This window comes from Echinops telfairi, unplaced genomic scaffold (assembly GCF_000313985.2).
Source record: "Echinops telfairi isolate 266 unplaced genomic scaffold, ASM31398v2 ScPeMD7_7458;HRSCAF=8496, whole genome shotgun sequence".
NCBI classification, from domain to species: Eukaryota; Metazoa; Chordata; class Mammalia; order Afrosoricida; family Tenrecidae; genus Echinops; species Echinops telfairi.
The window spans coordinates 1,339,199-1,356,271 of record NW_022111358.1 but is presented as its reverse complement, the minus strand read 5'-3'; the positions used below and the strand labels follow the sequence as shown (position 1 = coordinate 1,356,271).

Below are 17,073 nucleotides of genomic sequence, written 5' to 3'. Positions count from 1 at the left end.
AAAGTAAAGTGAGAACTCTAGCAAAAAGGCCCAAGTGTGGAGAGGGAGGCGGGTGAGGGCATCCGGCAATGTGGCAATGTGGGCCTGAGAGCAGATGTCCCTTCTTCGAGATCCACCACCATCCCAGGGGAAAGCAAGTAGCAGAGGACACCGAGCCAGGGTGGTAAGGGCAGGAAGAAAGAGGGATGGGGGAAGAGGTGTGCAGGACCCAACTGCAGGTCACAGGGGTTTTCCGGCCCAGGGAGATGGACACATCCCTTGAGCACACACTTCACGGAACAGCTACAGCCTCTGGGACACAGATTCAGGATCGGGTGCTGAAGGGTCAAGGGATCTGTGGTTCCACCTGCATCTGATGGAAATGTTCAGCTCTCTGCCCCATCTCTGTCTGAGAAGGGGGCTGAGTCTCTGGGGCGAGACGGCCTTCCCCCAGCCCTTGAACTATACAGGGGGAGGAAAAGGCTGCCAGCATGGTGGCCCATCTGGCTCGTCCACCTGCTGTCGCTGCAGCCAGCCACCTCCCTGCTAAATCTTGGCAGCCCAGGAGGGTCCCAGCAGCTTCCACCCGGCCCTTGGGAGGGGCTCTGTGAGGAGCAGCTCCGCCACAGCACGGCCACGGCGTGGGTTGGAAGAGGATGGTTTATTGTCTGGGTGGACTGGTGGCTCAGGCACGTGGGCATCTTCCATGCTACACTGGGTGCCTGGTGGCCTTTCAGGAATGGCTCCGTGGGGGCAGGCCCCGAGTGGCCCCCTCAGCCCACCTGGGCCCACGTGAGGAAGGCTGGGATGTCTCGAACAGGCACATTCCTTGTCAGCGCCTTCACACGGAGGTTCCGGTCATCGGTCAGCAGCACCACCTCCCGCAGTAGCCGGATGGGCTCCTCTGTTGGCACAAAAGAGCAGAAGGGCTTCAACAGGGCGAAGCAAGGGCAGAAGCACTCCAGGGGAAGGTGTTCCAGGTGACTGAGGGCTGCCAAGTCCTCTCTCTCGCCCGGCCCCTCTCGCCCTCACTGGCTGAGAGGGGCCCAATGACTGGCATTCCCAGGACTGAGGGGACGGAAGCAGGAGCCCCTTCCCTTCTGTTCCTTCAGACTGCGGGGCCCGTGCTGGGACCCTCTGCACACCCTGACCCTCCGAGGTCAGTGCGAGGTCAGTGCACCCAGACTTTCGGTATCAAGAGAAACTAATGACGGATGAGAAAGGCACATGGGGGAGGGGTCAACTCGAGAGAGCCCTGATGGGCGAGGGGGCGTCAAGGGAATCCCTGGGTAGTGCAGTGGTGTCCAGGTAGCCCTGAGGCTATGTGCACAGGGGGATCCATGTACAGGGTGCAACTCTCCAGCCACGCAGAAGTGAAAAAGAATGTCAAGTCCAGGCCAACCTCCTCAAACTCTTCCTTCAGGCACCCGTCTTGCTCTGCCCCACACACACACCTAGATGTGTTTTCTTCCAGACTCTGCTGTGTACACTTGCAAGTTTTCGTACTTGTTAAGTTTGGTCCCCCTCACAACACTGGGCTTATGTTAGCTAAGTTGACCTATTCTAGCTATATGCTGTTTACTTATTCAAGCTATATGCTTTAAGATCGTTCTAAGGTGACACAGACAGATAGCCTTTGTTTGTGCTAAGATGCTTGTTTTTAGCATGATCTTTCCTATACCCTTAATTCGTCAATGTATTTGGGAGAATTTAAACCAGGGGCCAGTATCACGTAAATGACACCTCTACCCCTGGCAAGCCCAGTTGGGTGGCAGGCCCACTCCTCAGTGGTAGGCTGCCTGCTTCCTGCTGGCGGTCTGGACAACACTGAGGTGCAGGAAGTGTCCTGTGGTGGCACTGGCTGTGTGGGCTGGCGGGACTGGCGGGCTGCAGAGAGCCAGCCCTGCCCTGAACAGTTTTAGGCCTGCCAGCTCCAGGCGGGGAGGTTGCAAATTGGCTGTCAGCCTTGGAGGGGCGGCACCTGGTGCTGATGGTGGTGAGAGGTGGGAGGCGGGGAGGTGGTGTGATGGGAAGAGGCAAGGAACTGGGGTGGGCAGACAGGAAGAGAAGGGAGGCCATGGGCCACCATGGGGATGCTATGAGGCCACTTGAGTCTGAGCTGGCCCCGGAGGGGTGTGAGTGGTGCTGAGGTGGCAAGTGGGTCTCCCAGCTGGCTGCCCGCGTCTGGATGCAGCCTCACCAGTTCTGCCCTGGGGAGCCGGGGAGCCCCAGGCCTTAGGTCAGCCAGCTGAGGGCTGGTGTTGCTGGCAGGGGTCTGCAGGGGTTTCTGTGGATACGTGAGACGTTTTGAACAATAAACATCCTCTGTTTTGACACTGGTAACTTCACTTTGTTAGAAACCAGAGACTGTCATCTTGTCAGGCCCCATCCGCCATAATCCACATGATTTTAAAATTCAACATCGTTTACACATAAACATTTGGTGACGGTTTCTCTGTGAATCTGACAAGTTAATCTGCTAAGAATTTGCACTGACAAATGGGGTTTGATTACACCAGCCGTTGCTGATGTAATTCTGATAGGGGTGGTCCCCAGGATGGCAATGGGTCCCTGTAGGCTGTTTGGGGTGAAGTGGGGGTGGGGAGACTAGTAAGGACACAGCCCAAACACATCTCTGCTCAGAAAGAAACTGCTCCGAGGCTGGGGCGGGGCCACGGCAGGCCCCTAACCACACTTCCCAGCAAGGCCTTTTGCAGCCCTGTCACCTCTGCCTCCCAGGCGGCTGTCCTGGCCACAGGACCCGCCAAGCATTGCCAGGCTGCCCCTGGACACTGGGGCAGCCCGAGTCAGGCCTGCCTGCGGGGCAGGGGTACAGCCCTGTGAGATGGGGCCCCCCGAGTCTTTGTGTGCACCCTCACACCTCTTCATCCCATGCCGCATTTGTTGTACTCAAGACTGTGTGTCTCACAGAGCTGGCTGTACTGGCATAAGCAGAGAGCCTTCATTTTGGGGCGATGACCTTTACAATGCGATCTCCCCTGCCTTCCCCTCCCCGCCAACTCTTTACTGTGTTGGGGAGCCTGGGCACGGCAGCACCCCTCCGATGAACAGCCACCAGAGGCTCAGGCAGCATGCGGGGCTGCTCTAGTGTGGGTGAGGCAAGGGTCAAGACACCCTCCTGTCTGAAAGCCAAGACTAGGAGACCCAAATGAGGAGAGAGAAGGGAGGCTGGTTGAAAGACAAAATGGGAAGACTCCACACATAAGCAGACCTGAAACTGGACAGATGACCGTGATCTACAAGACACTAGGAACTCCCTTCCCTGAAGAAGTGCCAGAATTCTGGGATCCCAGAGCGGACTACATCTGAGCCTCAGGGATCCCACAGGGCCGTCCGTATAGGAGGGCAAGTTCGAGGGTGAGGGGGTCAGGCACTTCACCTGGGAAGGGAGTCCCAGGAGGGATACCAAAAAGCTAGTCTTGAAAACTAGCTGGGGGAGGGGGAGCATGGCGGGGAGAGCGGCTCAGTCCCCACTCTCATCTCTCGCAATTCCAGTTAGCCAAGAACAGCAGCAGCTCACCAAGTACAGTCCGGGAAGGATGGACCCACCATTTACTGGGGACGTGCCTCTCCCCTAGGCTGATGCGGGTCAGCATCCAGAGAGGGGCTGAGAGGGGCAGGGACCCCTGGGTATTGTCCTCCTCAGGGATGCAGAGGGTTGGCTCAGGAGACCATGGCTAAAGGAAGCCCCGCTGACTCACAGAGAGTAGCCCGTGCTGTCGCAGAAACTCAGGCTGGCCCTCTGGGTTGGGTTCTTAGCTAGTTGGCCCAGCAGTGGACAGTCCTTGGTAGGGGGCTGGGGAGGTTTGGCCCCTTGCTGGCGTCAGCTTCGTGTCCTTCAGACGTCTCAGGTTAGTCAGGAGAATGTCCTGCTCTAGGGCAGAATGTGGGGAGGACGATGCCAAGGCAGATGCTGCCCAGGCCAGCTGTGATGCCTACCTTTGTTGGCAGGCATGAAGTCCTTTGCCTTGTCTTTGCAGTAGTGGAGGCAGCAGGAGAGGATCAGGTCATCGTTGTTGCCCTAGAGGAAGACAGTGTGAGAAGTGCCGCTGGGCAGAGGGGCTCTGGGTGGAGAAGGCAGAGGCATACGCTGCCTCTGGGGCTCTGGGGAGGCCACATCCCAAAGCACGTCCCCCCCTCCCCCTCCCCTGCTTAGCTGGGTCTCCTCAGTGCCACGAGTGATCTGGAGGACAAGGATTGCCTTCTATTGGACTTTGAAGTTGGCAGACCCTTTAGCTGACCTTCCTTCAGCCCCTCCCTTTTGAAGACCTTGTATTCTAAAGGGTGACTACGGGCGCTCCCCTGGCACTGGCGGGGGTGTCTTACCAGCTGGCCGGTGATGTCCTCACTGCGGAAGGCGATAGATTCGAGTTCGTTGCCACGGCTGGTCAGTGCCCTAAGGCAAGAGTCCCGACTCTCGAACCGCCGCTCTAGGAACTCAATGGATTTTCGGGCCTTTTCCTGTACCACACGGGCATAGCCCCCTGCCCGGTGGTCCGTCTCTTGTCCCTTGGCTAGGCCGTCCAGCTCATTGATCACTTGAGGAACAGGACGGACAAGGTCTTAGCCTCACGTTTGCCCTTACCCAAGCACGTGCATTGTCTCCAGTCACTTTTTCAGACCACAGAATCTGACCCACCCAACAGGTGTCTTCAATTGAACCTAGGGGTGGACTGGTAACTTGGGGGCAAGATCTACACCAGGCTCTCTTTCCTTGTGTGCCCTCCTCTTTCTGCTTCTTCCCCTTGGCCCTGCCCTCCTCCTAGGAGGGACTGAGAAGGGGTTTTCTAGGGCTGCTGTATCTAGAGGAAGACACCTGACTCCTCTACTGAGCTCCTTAGGATTGAGATTATGCTGAGAGGCCCCCGCGAGAGACAAGGGAAAGACGCCTCTCTCCCTCGTCTGCTGGGGATCCCAACAACAATGGCCCAGGAAGGGCTCTGAGGTTATTGTTGATGGTCACCTTTTCTGCACCCCCCATGGGAAGGTTTGGTGAAGTGACACATGGGAAGCAGTGCCCACCGATCATTTGGAATAGCGCTGGTATTCCCCAAACCATGCCCTTGGGCACATACCCCTCTTCTGATCCTGCAAGGGTAGTGGTAGTGGGGTAGCTGTGTGTCTGTCTGCTGCCTGCCTATGTGTCTGGGATGTAGCTTCATTTCTGGTGAAGATTCTTTCCAAAATTCCAGCCAAAAGCCTGAGGTCAAGTGGGAAATATGCACTCCTTGGGGGCTCCGGGAGAGTTTGGGGTCTAAGGCCTCTGCTCAGTGCAATGATTCATGGCTGAGGAGTTGGCAGAAGCATGCTCTCCATGGTGAGCCTGGCACTCACTGTCTGGGTATTCAGAGGCTTTCTGGAGAGGGCCCATGAGGGAATAAACTCACTCACTCACTCCGATGCCCATACACTCAGCAACCGGAGCTGCTGGTCCTATACAATGCATGGCTGAGGGTGTGGGTGGTGGTGGTGGGGGGTGCAGCAAACAGAACATCAAACAGGAAAAACTGGTATTCTATCCCAAAATCTGCTTTCCTGCTTCCAAGCTAAACAGGCTTCAAAGGGGAAGTGTGTTTGTGCTTCTGCACCAGGCAGGACTTCTTGATGCCGGGGTCAGTTCCGAGGAGCACAGAGCAGGTTAAAGAGCATAAGGACCGACAGGGAAAGCTGTAGGCTTAACTCTTTGCTGCTCCGGGCAGGGGCATGAAGCCATACGCAAAGCACTAGTGAACAGGAGTTCCTCGGGCCTACCTAGTGGGAGAAGGCTCCAGCCCCAGCAAATCTGGCTTTCCCCGGTGGCGCCCACGTGCCCCCAGGGCCAGGGCTACAGCGCTGGGACTTGCTGGCTCCTGAGACACGGGAGGACACAGTGAGGCACTTCTGGGCTGGTGACCAAGGGCTCTGCCAGCAGGGATGGTGTCTGGGACTCCTGAACAAGCTCCCTCAGCGGTGACATTTTCTAACCACCTAGAGTAACTAGTTTTCACTTTACTCCTTGAAACTCTCCAGGGGAGTGGAGGCCAATGGGAACCCAGAGCACTATGACCCTAGATCCCTGGGTCAGAGGTGGAAAGCCACGTGGCCCTCACACCCGGAGTGGCAAGAAGGGAGCCAGAGACAAGCTGATGGTCTTGCTACCTTGTGACAGAAGTTGCTCTATTTCTGAAGAACACAAAGCCTCCCTCAAGTCTCAGGGCCTGGGTTTCAGAGGTTCTGGCCAGGCCACATGGGGAGGGGGAAGGAAGACGGGGAGGGTGGAGGCAGGGAGGAGGGCTGCTTCAGTGCCAACATTCTCAGGTGGTGCTAACGTGTTTCCCACAACCCCCCAGGGTTCTGCAGCCTCTGCAGGGGCGGATGTTTCCTGCCCTTTGTTTCCACCCCCATCTGGCATTAAGACACTTGGGACTGGGAGGGAAGGCCCAATGGAACATCTTGGCATGGAATGTCAGAGGTGGCTTGGCAGGCTGACTGCCAGTTTGGCAGCTTTTCCTGAGGACAGGGCTCCCAAGCTTGTCCCTAGTGGCTGCTGAGAGGGGGACATTCAAAGCTTGGCTTTCCAATCATCTACCAGAACCTTTTTCTCCACAGGGACGCCACCAGCCCTATCAGCTATACAGACAGCATCCAGGGTTCAGAGGCTGACCCATACCACGGAGCCTGGGAACTCAAGATCTCGACAGGCCCCAGCTCCCACCCTCAGAATCAGAAATCTGGGAGGCCCGTCTGGGTTTTGTGGGCCAAAGAGTGATGGCGAGGAGACTGGGCACTGAGATGCTGACCCTGGGCCAGCAACCGATGACCTGACAGGAATCAAAGGCAGGAGCTGAGGGCTTGCTCTGGAGGGTCCCCGTCGGTCTGGCCTCAGGGTGACACTTGCCAGAATGCTACCTCGAACCAACAGAACAGTCATGAAAAACTACAAGGCAATCAGACCAAAGGCATCTAACCACTTCAAAATCCTCCCAGCCTCCCTGCCAGACCACCCAGCAGCACTGCCGTTATCTGCCAGGGCCGAGTGTTTACCAATAACGGGAACCAGCTTTGCTGTTTTACTGCACGCTTTATAAGGATAAAAACAAGGGCTGGGTTCATGCAGACTCTGGTTGCTGGGACACAGGAGTTCATTTGCTCAAAGCAGTGTAAGCCATGGATCAGCCATCATAATCTGAACTGCTTTGATTATTAAACAGTTGTCCTTGCCCCACACATTCCCTACTTCCCTGCAAATCCCGTCTCATACACACAGCAGGGCTCTGCCTGCCTGGCTCAGGCCGAGGGCCATGTGTGTGGAGGGTGCTGCCCACGTGCAGGCCGCTCTGGCCTTCCCGCCTGACTCACCGATGAGGGGCACCACCAGGATGTACTTCCTGCTCTCCAACAGCTGTGCCAGACTGGCCAGGTGGTCAATGAAGCCGTTGGTGTCTGGGACGAGGAACAAGGGTCTGATTTCGAGCTCCATCTGCCTCATCTGACTCTGGTCCTCCAGGACAGCCTGCAGGGACACAGACTGGAGAGTGAGCCAGTAAGCAGGAGGGTCAGGCTGCCTCCACCGGGTGTCAACATCCTGCCCCGATGAACAACAAACCCGTCAGGGCCTAGGCAGAGTAGTGCAGCAAGGACCAACGTAGACCAAATGGCCCAGGCAAGAGGGACTAAAAGTCATCCTGAAACTGAGGAAGGGCCAGAGACAGTGTCTAACAGTTGGCCCTGGGGTTAGAGACCAACCAGTACAAGCTGGGCTCCTTGGATGACATGAAAGTGGTTCACATGGGCAGTACAGAGATGAGTGCTTCCCAACATAGACATGTATACATATCCCAAACAGAATTTGGTATGTCAATTTACTGTGTAACTTAAAAGAAAAAAGAAAAAGTTAAGCTTACAGGCTGTGCAAAAACAGTGATGCTGACAACTAATAATTAATACCGAACAGTCTCTTGCAGCAGCCGGGGGCCACTGGTGTTGGTGAATTAAGACCTAGCTCATGTGTTTGCAAAGAGCAGCCCCTAGGGACTGCTCACAATCACAGCCTCCTTTCCCTTGACCAACGGTGGTCCCCAAACGGCGGTTCTGCTTTCCTCCTTTGCGTCTGCACTGACTTTGGGTCAGCGCACTTGTTTGCCTGACCGCTTCCTAAGCAGTGGTGTCTGTAGTACCAAGGATTTGCTGGACTAGTCACGTTCATTTTTTACAACACCAAATCAGTGTGCCTTCCAAGTGCCACTTACAACCCACGTCACGCAACCCCAGGGGTCTGAGACACTTCGGAAAGCGCGTGGCCTCCCACACGTTAGCCTGATTTTTGTGTCTTGCGGGAACCTCCAGGCACATCTGTGGAAGCCCAATCTTCCCGTCTGACAGAGCTCTTCCAGAGAGCGCTGGCTATGTCCAGCATTACAGAATGTGGGTGCTACTGCCTACTACTTCCTCTTCTAGGGACCAGAGCCCAGAGAAACTGACTCACTGGCATCTGCCCTGGTATACAGAGCCAGACACCAACACAAACCTGCCCGGAGTCAGGTTAGTAGTACCAGCTCTGCTCCACCCTCCCACAGCCTCCTACCACACAGCAACTTGCAGACACACTAGAGACGGCAGGTGCGAGGGCCGGGGGAGTGGACATGCGTGCCAACCGAGCCAAGGCTCGCGCCGGGCCCTGCCGCTAACAGTCAGCAAGGAAGACTGCTCAGGGTTCACCGACAATGACAGTAAAACTGAAAGGGCCTGGCTTCAAATGAAGGGGGTGGCTTACTCTGTGACCTGCCGGGGACCTCTCCCTATGAGTAAGGCGATGCTGCCACTGCCACCACAGCTGGTGGAAGGCACAGACCACAGGACGCTGGCAGGCCTGAGAAATTTGACTTGAGAGGCCCGTCTGGCCAAGTCTTCGTACTGCTCTCCCCTCCCTAAGGGGAAGTACCACTGCTGCTGGCCACTCCCCGGGGGACCTGGGCCATTCTCCTACTAACAGGGCTGCCAGCTAGAGGGTAACAGACAATCCACAGACGGGGCTTAGGTCTTCTGTAAGACTGGGGAACGGTCCCTGCACAGGTGAACGACTCCCTGCCCTTTCTTCTCCAGGCAGGCAGAGCACGCGCCCCTCTTCCTTATTCCTCCCCGGTCTTGCTATCCTCCAGCAAGCTCCCCGAGACTCCTGTACTTGACCTCAGCTCCCACTATCAACCGAGTGGAACTGGCTGCTTCCCCCCATGTGAACTAGCTTCCCAACCCACCTATCACTCTCCCTTTAGAGCTGGGAGCGGAGGTGAGGCCTCCAGCTGCACGGCCAATGGAAGCTGAGGACAAACTGAGCTCCCCGGGATGCTCTGGTACTAGACCGAAGCAAAAGATAGCTCTTCCTGCCCGAGTCTTTGCACTGCAGTCAGGGTGAGGAAGGTGAGCAGACCAGACTCTCAGGGAGGTGGCGGCCTTTCTGATTCCCTGGGGTGGGGTGGGGTCACATTGTGTGAGGGTGGTTGGTCCCAGGGACACCCGCAGACAACTTCCCTTAACCTGGCTCTGCCCAGTGAGTCACCACACAACTGCTTCCTGTTCCCCACATGCCCTCACGGAGTCTCAGAAGATAAAACGAAGTTGCCCCCTCTCCTGGGAGCACCAGTGGGTCTGGGGGCGGGGGGGAGGGAGAATGTCCCACATGGGTCATGCGTCTGGCTCTGTTTCTTAGCAAGAATGGCAGACAGAGGAAGGCCAGGAGTCCACAGGCACTCGTTCATGGTGTCTGCGTTTCCGGCCCTCTCCGAGTGGTGCTGTGTGTGTGTTTAGCATTTGCCCTCCCAACTTTTCCAGATTTTACCCGTCAGATTCCTGGCAGCTATGCACGGCGCCTGTGCCGGCCGTCACGTCCCATTCCGAGCTCTGGGTCGCACGGTGAGAGGAGGACACAGGATGCACAGGGAGTGAAAAAGTGATGTTGGTGGGGAGGGTGCCAAGTCCCCACTCACAGCCGTGGGACGCTTGGGGAGAAGGGGAAGCATGCTGCTGTGGAGTTCAGAGGCCGGTAGTGAGATTTATTTTTGTTTGTATGAGTAAAATGCTGCAGAAGCCTCTGGTGGGGGGTTGAGGAGGCGCCATAGGAATGCTGTGATTCAGAGAGACAGGCCTTGGCCCCGAGTCAAGTGTGCTGACCCGGAAGGAGAGTTCCACAGTAACTCTTTTAACCGGAGCTACGGCCGGACCATCATGACCCTTGGATGGTGTCCTGAGAACCCAAGGAATGCACCGACACCCTGAGTCAGACTCATGGCAATGCAGACCAACACGCCACATCACGTCCACCAGCAAAGACGGCCTGTCTCTCGAGGTACTAAGCCAGCCACTTCTCTGAGACGAGAGCGCATCCTCAGGCATGCTGGGGGAGCCGGGGAGAAGGGAGACGGTGACCTCAGTCAGGGACCAAGCGGCTTGGCCCACAGGAAAGAGGCTTAGTGTTGGGGTGACCTCCCTTCTACACAGTGGGAAGGCTCTGTGGTGCTGACCTGCTGAACACTGAGAACGCGGGAATGACAAAGGAAGACCCTGCAATGAGCTCAACGGAGGTTGTGGAACTTAGAGAGCCCAGATGACGAGGCCAAGCCCGAGTAGCAAAGGGCCTTCTTAGCATTTCCTTCTGCTGGGGGGCGCCAGGGGAGGCGGCCAATGGCCAAGGGGACAGGAGCGCGCAGCTATTTTCAGTCATCCTTGGGCCTCTAGCTAAAACAATGTTTTCACCCGAAACAGGTTTGATAACAAGCGCACACCTCACATGTGAAACATCTAGCAAAGTGCCTATAACGGCGTCCATAACCGAACCAGTATCAGTTTCCTCTCTTCCTGTCCAAGCCCACTTTCCACCCTCCATGAACCCTGGAGACAGGGAGCGGAACATGGGATGAGGAGAGAGAGGAGGCAGAGGACCACTGATTTCCATTACAAGAGTCACAGAAGAGTGTATGTATTAAGCTATGTGGAAGAGTGTGTGTGTGTGTGTGTGTGCGCGCGCATGCAATGGAAATGAATTTAAAAACCAGAAATACTTGGTGAGATCACCAGTTCCTTCTTGGGCCAGCAGAAACCAAGGCGGCAGGTAGCACCTCTTGCGGGGGTGGGGGAAGCAGGCCCGGCGCCAGTTTCCCAGGGAGAGGGGTTAGCATCTTCACTTGGTACGGCTCGCTAACGGCAGAACTGCTGCTCAGGGGCCTTCTCTGGATGGCCCAAGTCAGTACCACAGAACTTAACGCTGACTTGCTTTCTTTCAAAAAGCTGTCATTGTAACGGCGAGTTTGTTAGTTCTTGTTAGACTACCTTCTCGTGTTGTACTGTACAGCTCCATGTTCCCCGGAAGCTCAACAAGCTCAGAGTTGAAAGACAATCTGACAGAATTTGATCTGATAACGCTTGCTCTGAGCAGCCAAAAATGGGGCTCCTTTTCCAATTGGGGGGGGGGGCTGAGGGAGTGGGGAAGAGCTAAGCCTGGCCCCTCTGAGCTAGCTCCAGACAGCCTCAGGGTGTTCCAGCAGTGGCCTGGCCATTTTGAGGGAGGACAAGACCTTGTGGATGCTGCCAGAGCCAGGGAGGTGGGAGTGGCTGGGGCCAGCCGGAGGCCCGGCCCAAAGCCTGCAGGGATGCTGGAGGGCTGGGCAGACTGATGTGCTTTCCTGCCCTGGCGTGGACGTGCCCCTGGCCTGGTAGTGCGCTGGCTCCCACCCTGCCTCCGACAGTTAGGAGCCAGGGTTGAGTGTCTGCCTTCCGCTAGCTTCCATACAGGTGTGGGGGACTCTGTGGATGCCCCATTGTTCCACAATGACCCCCCCCCACCCCAGCTGGGTGGCAATGTGAATGGGCTGCAGCTATATTTAGAGTAACACTCCTGGGGCCACCACAAAGGAGTGACTGCATCTTCAGGAGGGGTGGGTGGGCGGGAAGGGGACAGGAGCGCGCAGCTATTTTCAGAACACATGTCATTGCTGGCTACAGAGCAAGACTGTGGCCATAATACCAAGGGGAACAATAGCTGTGGCCGGAGGAAGAGCCTGTTATGTTTCAGGTGGGATGTTTGCAACTGCTCAGGAAACCTGACCCCGCCCGACACAGCACAAATCACAGCAAAGCCTCCTGGAGGCAGCAAGGAGGCGGCCACAGCAGGGGAATCACAGGGCCAGCAGGAGGTGCCAGGAGGCCCCACCTCACGCATGAGAAGGATTTCAGTGACTGCTGGCCCAGGGGGCCTGGGCAGGAATGAAGCACTTCTGACCAATTTCCCAGACAAACCACGGACTCTCTCTGGTTTCTGGACACCTCCCAAGAGTGGCCAGGGGAGGGACACGAGGTTCACAGAAACCAGCAAGGTGGGCAGGACCTATCCGCCATGCAGTTGTCACAGGCAATGAGGCACAGCCTGGCCTCGCCCCGCCAGCATTCAGGGGCTTGCCTGGGCTGCTGTTCCAGCTGCACAGGCTCCAAGAGAGCTCCCCACACCCCTTTTCTGACCTCCAGTCGGCCCCACTCACCAGCCTCTGTGCAACGCCGGAAGCAGGGAGGGACAGGCTGCAGAGGGAGTCCAGGCCTCACTTCCCCCAGCCCCACAGATGAGCCTGGGCCCGGGGGTCTAGGTGGGAGCAAGGGGGAGGGCAGTGTGGCAATAGCCCCAGATTTCACTTGGATTTTACAACCATCATGGGGGCCAGGAGGACTTTTTCCAACCCCATCTTCATATCCCCTTCCCCAAACATGTGTGGTTCCTGTTTTGCTGCATCTGTAAAAGGCGCTGGGACCTGGGGACTTGCCTTACACCTCTCGGTTAACACCCCCCGAGACCAATGGAGTTCAGAGCAGTGTAATTTACAGTCCATCGCTTCGATCTTAATTCACCCGATGCTGCTTTCTTCCTTATTGTATTAGTGTGACCCAGGTACCTGCCAACAATAATGGCCTCTAGAGCTAGGAGCCTCCCCCACTCCCAGGACAATTTCTACCTTTTCCTTGGGATTTTTCAAAAAGAGGACAAATAAGAAAAGGTTAACATGGGTTTGGAGCGCTGAAGCCCCCGTGGTTCTGGGCAGGGAGCCAATGGCCCGAGGGCACACACATGTGCGCGCTCTCCCAGAAGGGCCTTCACCGGCCCTGTTTTACAGCCACCTCGGCACAGACTCCAGGGTTCACGCATATGGCCAGACAGATGTGTCTGGCTTACGTTCAAGGCTGGAAAATGAAGAATTATGGAAGTGAAGGGCCCCGGGCATTAAAGGGAGGGGGGAGGGGGGAATTTTTCCTCTGCTGAGAAATCCTCCTGTGGCTGTGAGGCTGGAGGAAGGAGGCGGACAGGAGGCAGGGCCGCCAACAGCGGTGCATGTGGGGCCCATTTAAAGGGGCCACAGCACCCTGAGCTCCGGGGAGCCTCCAGGAAACCCTTGGTGCTGGGGCCTGAGCAGTCTCTTCTGAGGGAGCTGATGGGGAGAACTGACCTAGAGAACAGGGGTGGTCATCGGCCCTGGCAGTCACACCTCACAAGGGACCTCCAACTTGTGAGGCACAGCACCAGGCTGAGGGAGGCAAAGCTGAGCCCGCAGCTCCGGGCAGAGGGTAGAAGGGTGCTGTCCTCTGCCTCTTCTTCCCAACAATACACGCTCGCCCCTCAAACCACTGGGTTACATACTGGCGCCTCTTGGTAGACAAGGGAGGGAAGGTGACTCTTGGGGCTCATGCCCGTGTTTTCTAAGCACCGCCATAGCAGATGTACGATACTCCTCGCCAACCTGAACTAAAGACCTGGTCCTCGATTCCAAGGAGTTCATAACACCGTGGGAGAAACAAGTCCAGAAAGGGCTGTAATCTCTATCCTTGTACTCCATAAACGAAGTATAAATCAAGGCTACAGGAACACCAAGCAGAGGGCCCCAGGGAAGGCTTCCCTGGGAAGATAGGGTTTCATCTGGGGATGGGAGCAGGAACAGAATTTCAACAGGTAACAAGAAATGTAGAGCAGGCAAAGGGCACTCTGGTTGGAGGCAACAGCACTAACACGACTGGAGAGCAGGACAGGGCAGGACAGAACGTGTCTAGGGGACGGTGAGCCAAGAGAAAAGGTTAGCAGTTGACAGGTGCTGTCTCATCTCAGCCTCACACCAACTCTAAGACACAGCTGCTATTGGCATTTTCAGTTTTTAGACAAAAAAATGGCTCAGAGAAGTTAAATCATATGCCCAGTGTCACACAGCTATTAAGATGCTCATGGGAGATGAAGTAGGGGTAGAAAGGACTAGAAAAAAGTAGGAATAACCCAAGGAAGCCATCATAAGAAATAAAACTGTATTTTACTGGCCAACCAAGGGCACTGATAACTTAGGAGCGGGAAGAGGAATGCTAAGACACCTAAAATGTACTGGAGGCAGAAGATGCCAGCCATGACCATTCAGATTGCAAGATCCACGGCACCCCTAGAGTTGACCAATGGCACCCCTATAGAGACTGGCTGTTACAATCCAAACAAGCACCGGGCTCAGAACAGTAGAGTGGCAATGGGAATAGAGAAAAGGGGCGAGAAGAAATGAGTGAAGAAACAGAATTTGGTAAGAAATTATATGGGAGGTTTAAAAGCCAGGGAGAAATTTGGGATGCTGCTCTAGTTGCTACCATCTACTGTGTCCCTGAAGAAATGTTTGCTGAACATCAGCTTGTTGAGACTAAATAATGACAAGGCAGGAGGACACACACACACACACACACACACACACACACACACGAGAAGGTGTGGAAGCTTAGGCGGGGAGTATGGCCAAAAGGGCAAAAGAAATCAAAGGTTTGTTGTGCTCAAGTGAAGCTGGAAAACAGCGTCAAGATTCAAGGATACCAGGAAGTCAACTAGCATGAGGCCACAAGATGACAAAGCCAGGTTCTTGGTGGGTTCTAGCATAATTTTCTGCAAGTGAACAGGAGGTCAAAGAATGGAGGTGGTGAGAAGAGAGAAGCTTTTGGGGAAGATTGAGGGAGAAGCAGTCACAGGGCTGAAGCTGGGGGCTAAGCCGACTTGGCCACAGCTGAGGTTGACAGGAAGCAGCACGGAAGCAGCCCTCACTATGGATGATGCTGGTCGAGGTGTAACACACTTGATTCTAGCAGGGACATGACTACGTCTGAGGGATGACGGATCCCAACTGGGATTCATTCTTCTTCCCAGGCCAGGGCTCTGTCTGAGGGGCTCTCTGACTAACGGCAGAGCCTAGTGCCCAGATAGAGCACATACTCCATAGTGTGTACCATGCCAGCACTTGACAGGCACTATGCCTCAGTTTGGTCTCACAGTGTATCTAAGGGCTAGGTGCAATTACCACTTTCACTATGAGGAAACAGGCTCAGAGAAGTTAACAACTTGCCCACAGCCACAGAGCACTAAGTGGGGAAGCCTGGGCTGCAATCCTTTTCTAGAAAATGATGGTGCTAAAGCACCTACCTCTTAGGCCCTGTGCCAAAGGAGAAGGGCAGCTGGAGAGATCTGAACCCAGACATTCCTGAAGAGGATGAGGAGGAGATAGCCTGATGTCTCCCCATGCATTCAGTGAAGGGAGATTTCCATAAGACCAGCCCTCCTCTGTCTCTGCTGAGCCCAAGTGGAAATGAGCTGGGATATTCAGAAAGAAAAACTTGTTGGAAACAAAGGCCTGGGTGATGCATAGGCTCATGGTGGAGGAAGTCCTTGTGTGGGGATTTAGTTTCTCTTGGGGTGGGAGGTGCAGGGGCTCTTTCATTACACTGGGAATTCAGACAAGTAGTACTTATGACAGCCTCTTCCTCTGAGAATATGCGCTCTCAGCTGAGACTCCTTGCTATCTCCAGGAATGTCGGATACAGCTCTGGGGGAACGGGGAACCCCTGAAACTGCATGTAAGACCACTTACGTGTGGTGGGCTTGAGTCTGTACAAGGGGCTTTCAAAAAGTCTGTGGAAAAATGGAAGGAGAAGATAATGGAATTTTTCCACACCCTTTCTGAATCCCTTATCATATTTATAGATCTTCACTGAGGGAGAAGAGTTCACCAGGCTCTCTGAGAAGATACTGACCTTACCTTGGAACCCAGGAAAGGGAGATTCCAGACATCAAATATGAAACCAGAATTTAGTAGTGGAGTACCCAAATGGGCTGGTGCTAGACTAGACAGGTCCCTATGAGACCCTTCCTGAGAGGGCCCCACAGATCTCCGGCTTCTTGCCCACATCCGCCTCCGGCTTTGCACAGACACCAGTCCATCGGGGGCCACCTTGCCTCACCTGGATCTTTTCCTGACGACGCTGCTGCTCCGCGATCTTCCTGGCCAGGGCCAGCTTCTTGGCCCGGAGTTCCCTGATGTCATCCTCGGCTCCGCTGCCGTCAGCCTCTGACTCTTCCCCACAGTCTTCGATCACCACGTCCTCCTCCTTTGGGTGGTGGTACGAAGAGGGGAAGAAGACACTGTGAGCTCATAATGGCATTTTCTGAGCCCACCTTTCTGCCATTTCAGACCCCCCCCAGGTTTACTGGGACCCCACCATGCAAAGGGCCCCAAGGTGTGTGTGCCCCGCTCTATGCAGGCAGAGAAGGGGTAGAGAGAAGCTGTCACTCGTCTACCCATTAGTAATTACTCAGGGGTCTTTCCTCTCACAGCACTCACAGCCACAGATGTACACTGCCAGGTTTGCACTCACAACCCTCATCCTTCTTGCACACTCACAAGATCAAGCTTGGGGCCTGTTTTCATTTGGAATCACCAAATTGGGAAACAACAGAGAGGGTTAACTATGCCATTTCAATCTAATTCAAGCTAATGATCTGATAGGAATCAACTCTGGCCAACAGTTAGCTGGGAGTTAGGCATGGACGCTTCCTTGCCACAGATGGCACCAGGGAGCAGATACTTTTGGCTAGCGGACCTTGCTCTGGTTTCCCAAGCCCACAGCCTGGTGGTGGTGAGGGGGCTGCTGGGCGCCGTTGTGGAATTCACAGGCCATGAACTTGCTCAGCTGCCCTTCCTGGGCTCGGCAGGGGAGGAGGTAGCTGCCTAGCTCCAGCAGCTTGCTGCCAGGCTGGTGGAGCAGTCCCCCAGG

At 55.4% G+C, this 17,073-nt stretch overlaps 1 protein-coding gene across 3 annotated transcripts in view; it reads right to left on the bottom strand.

Annotated features, from left to right (window-relative positions):
* Positions 1-6: 6 nt before the first annotated feature.
* Positions 7-17,073, bottom strand: part of SMG6 (SMG6 nonsense mediated mRNA decay factor) — a 268,155-nt gene continuing 251,088 nt past the window's right edge. For all 3 annotated transcript variants that reach the window (XM_004706874.3, XM_045299570.1, XM_045299571.1), the window contains 5 exons: positions 16,261-16,407; positions 7,339-7,492; positions 4,327-4,538; positions 3,940-4,021; positions 7-883 (listed from right to left, as the gene is read on the bottom strand). In XM_004706874.3, coding sequence (XP_004706931.1) covers positions 753-883; positions 3,940-4,021; positions 4,327-4,538; positions 7,339-7,492; positions 16,261-16,407 — 726 coding nt within the window. In that variant the 3' untranslated portion in view covers positions 7-752. The remainder of the gene's footprint in view (positions 884-3,939; positions 4,022-4,326; positions 4,539-7,338; positions 7,493-16,260; positions 16,408-17,073) is intronic.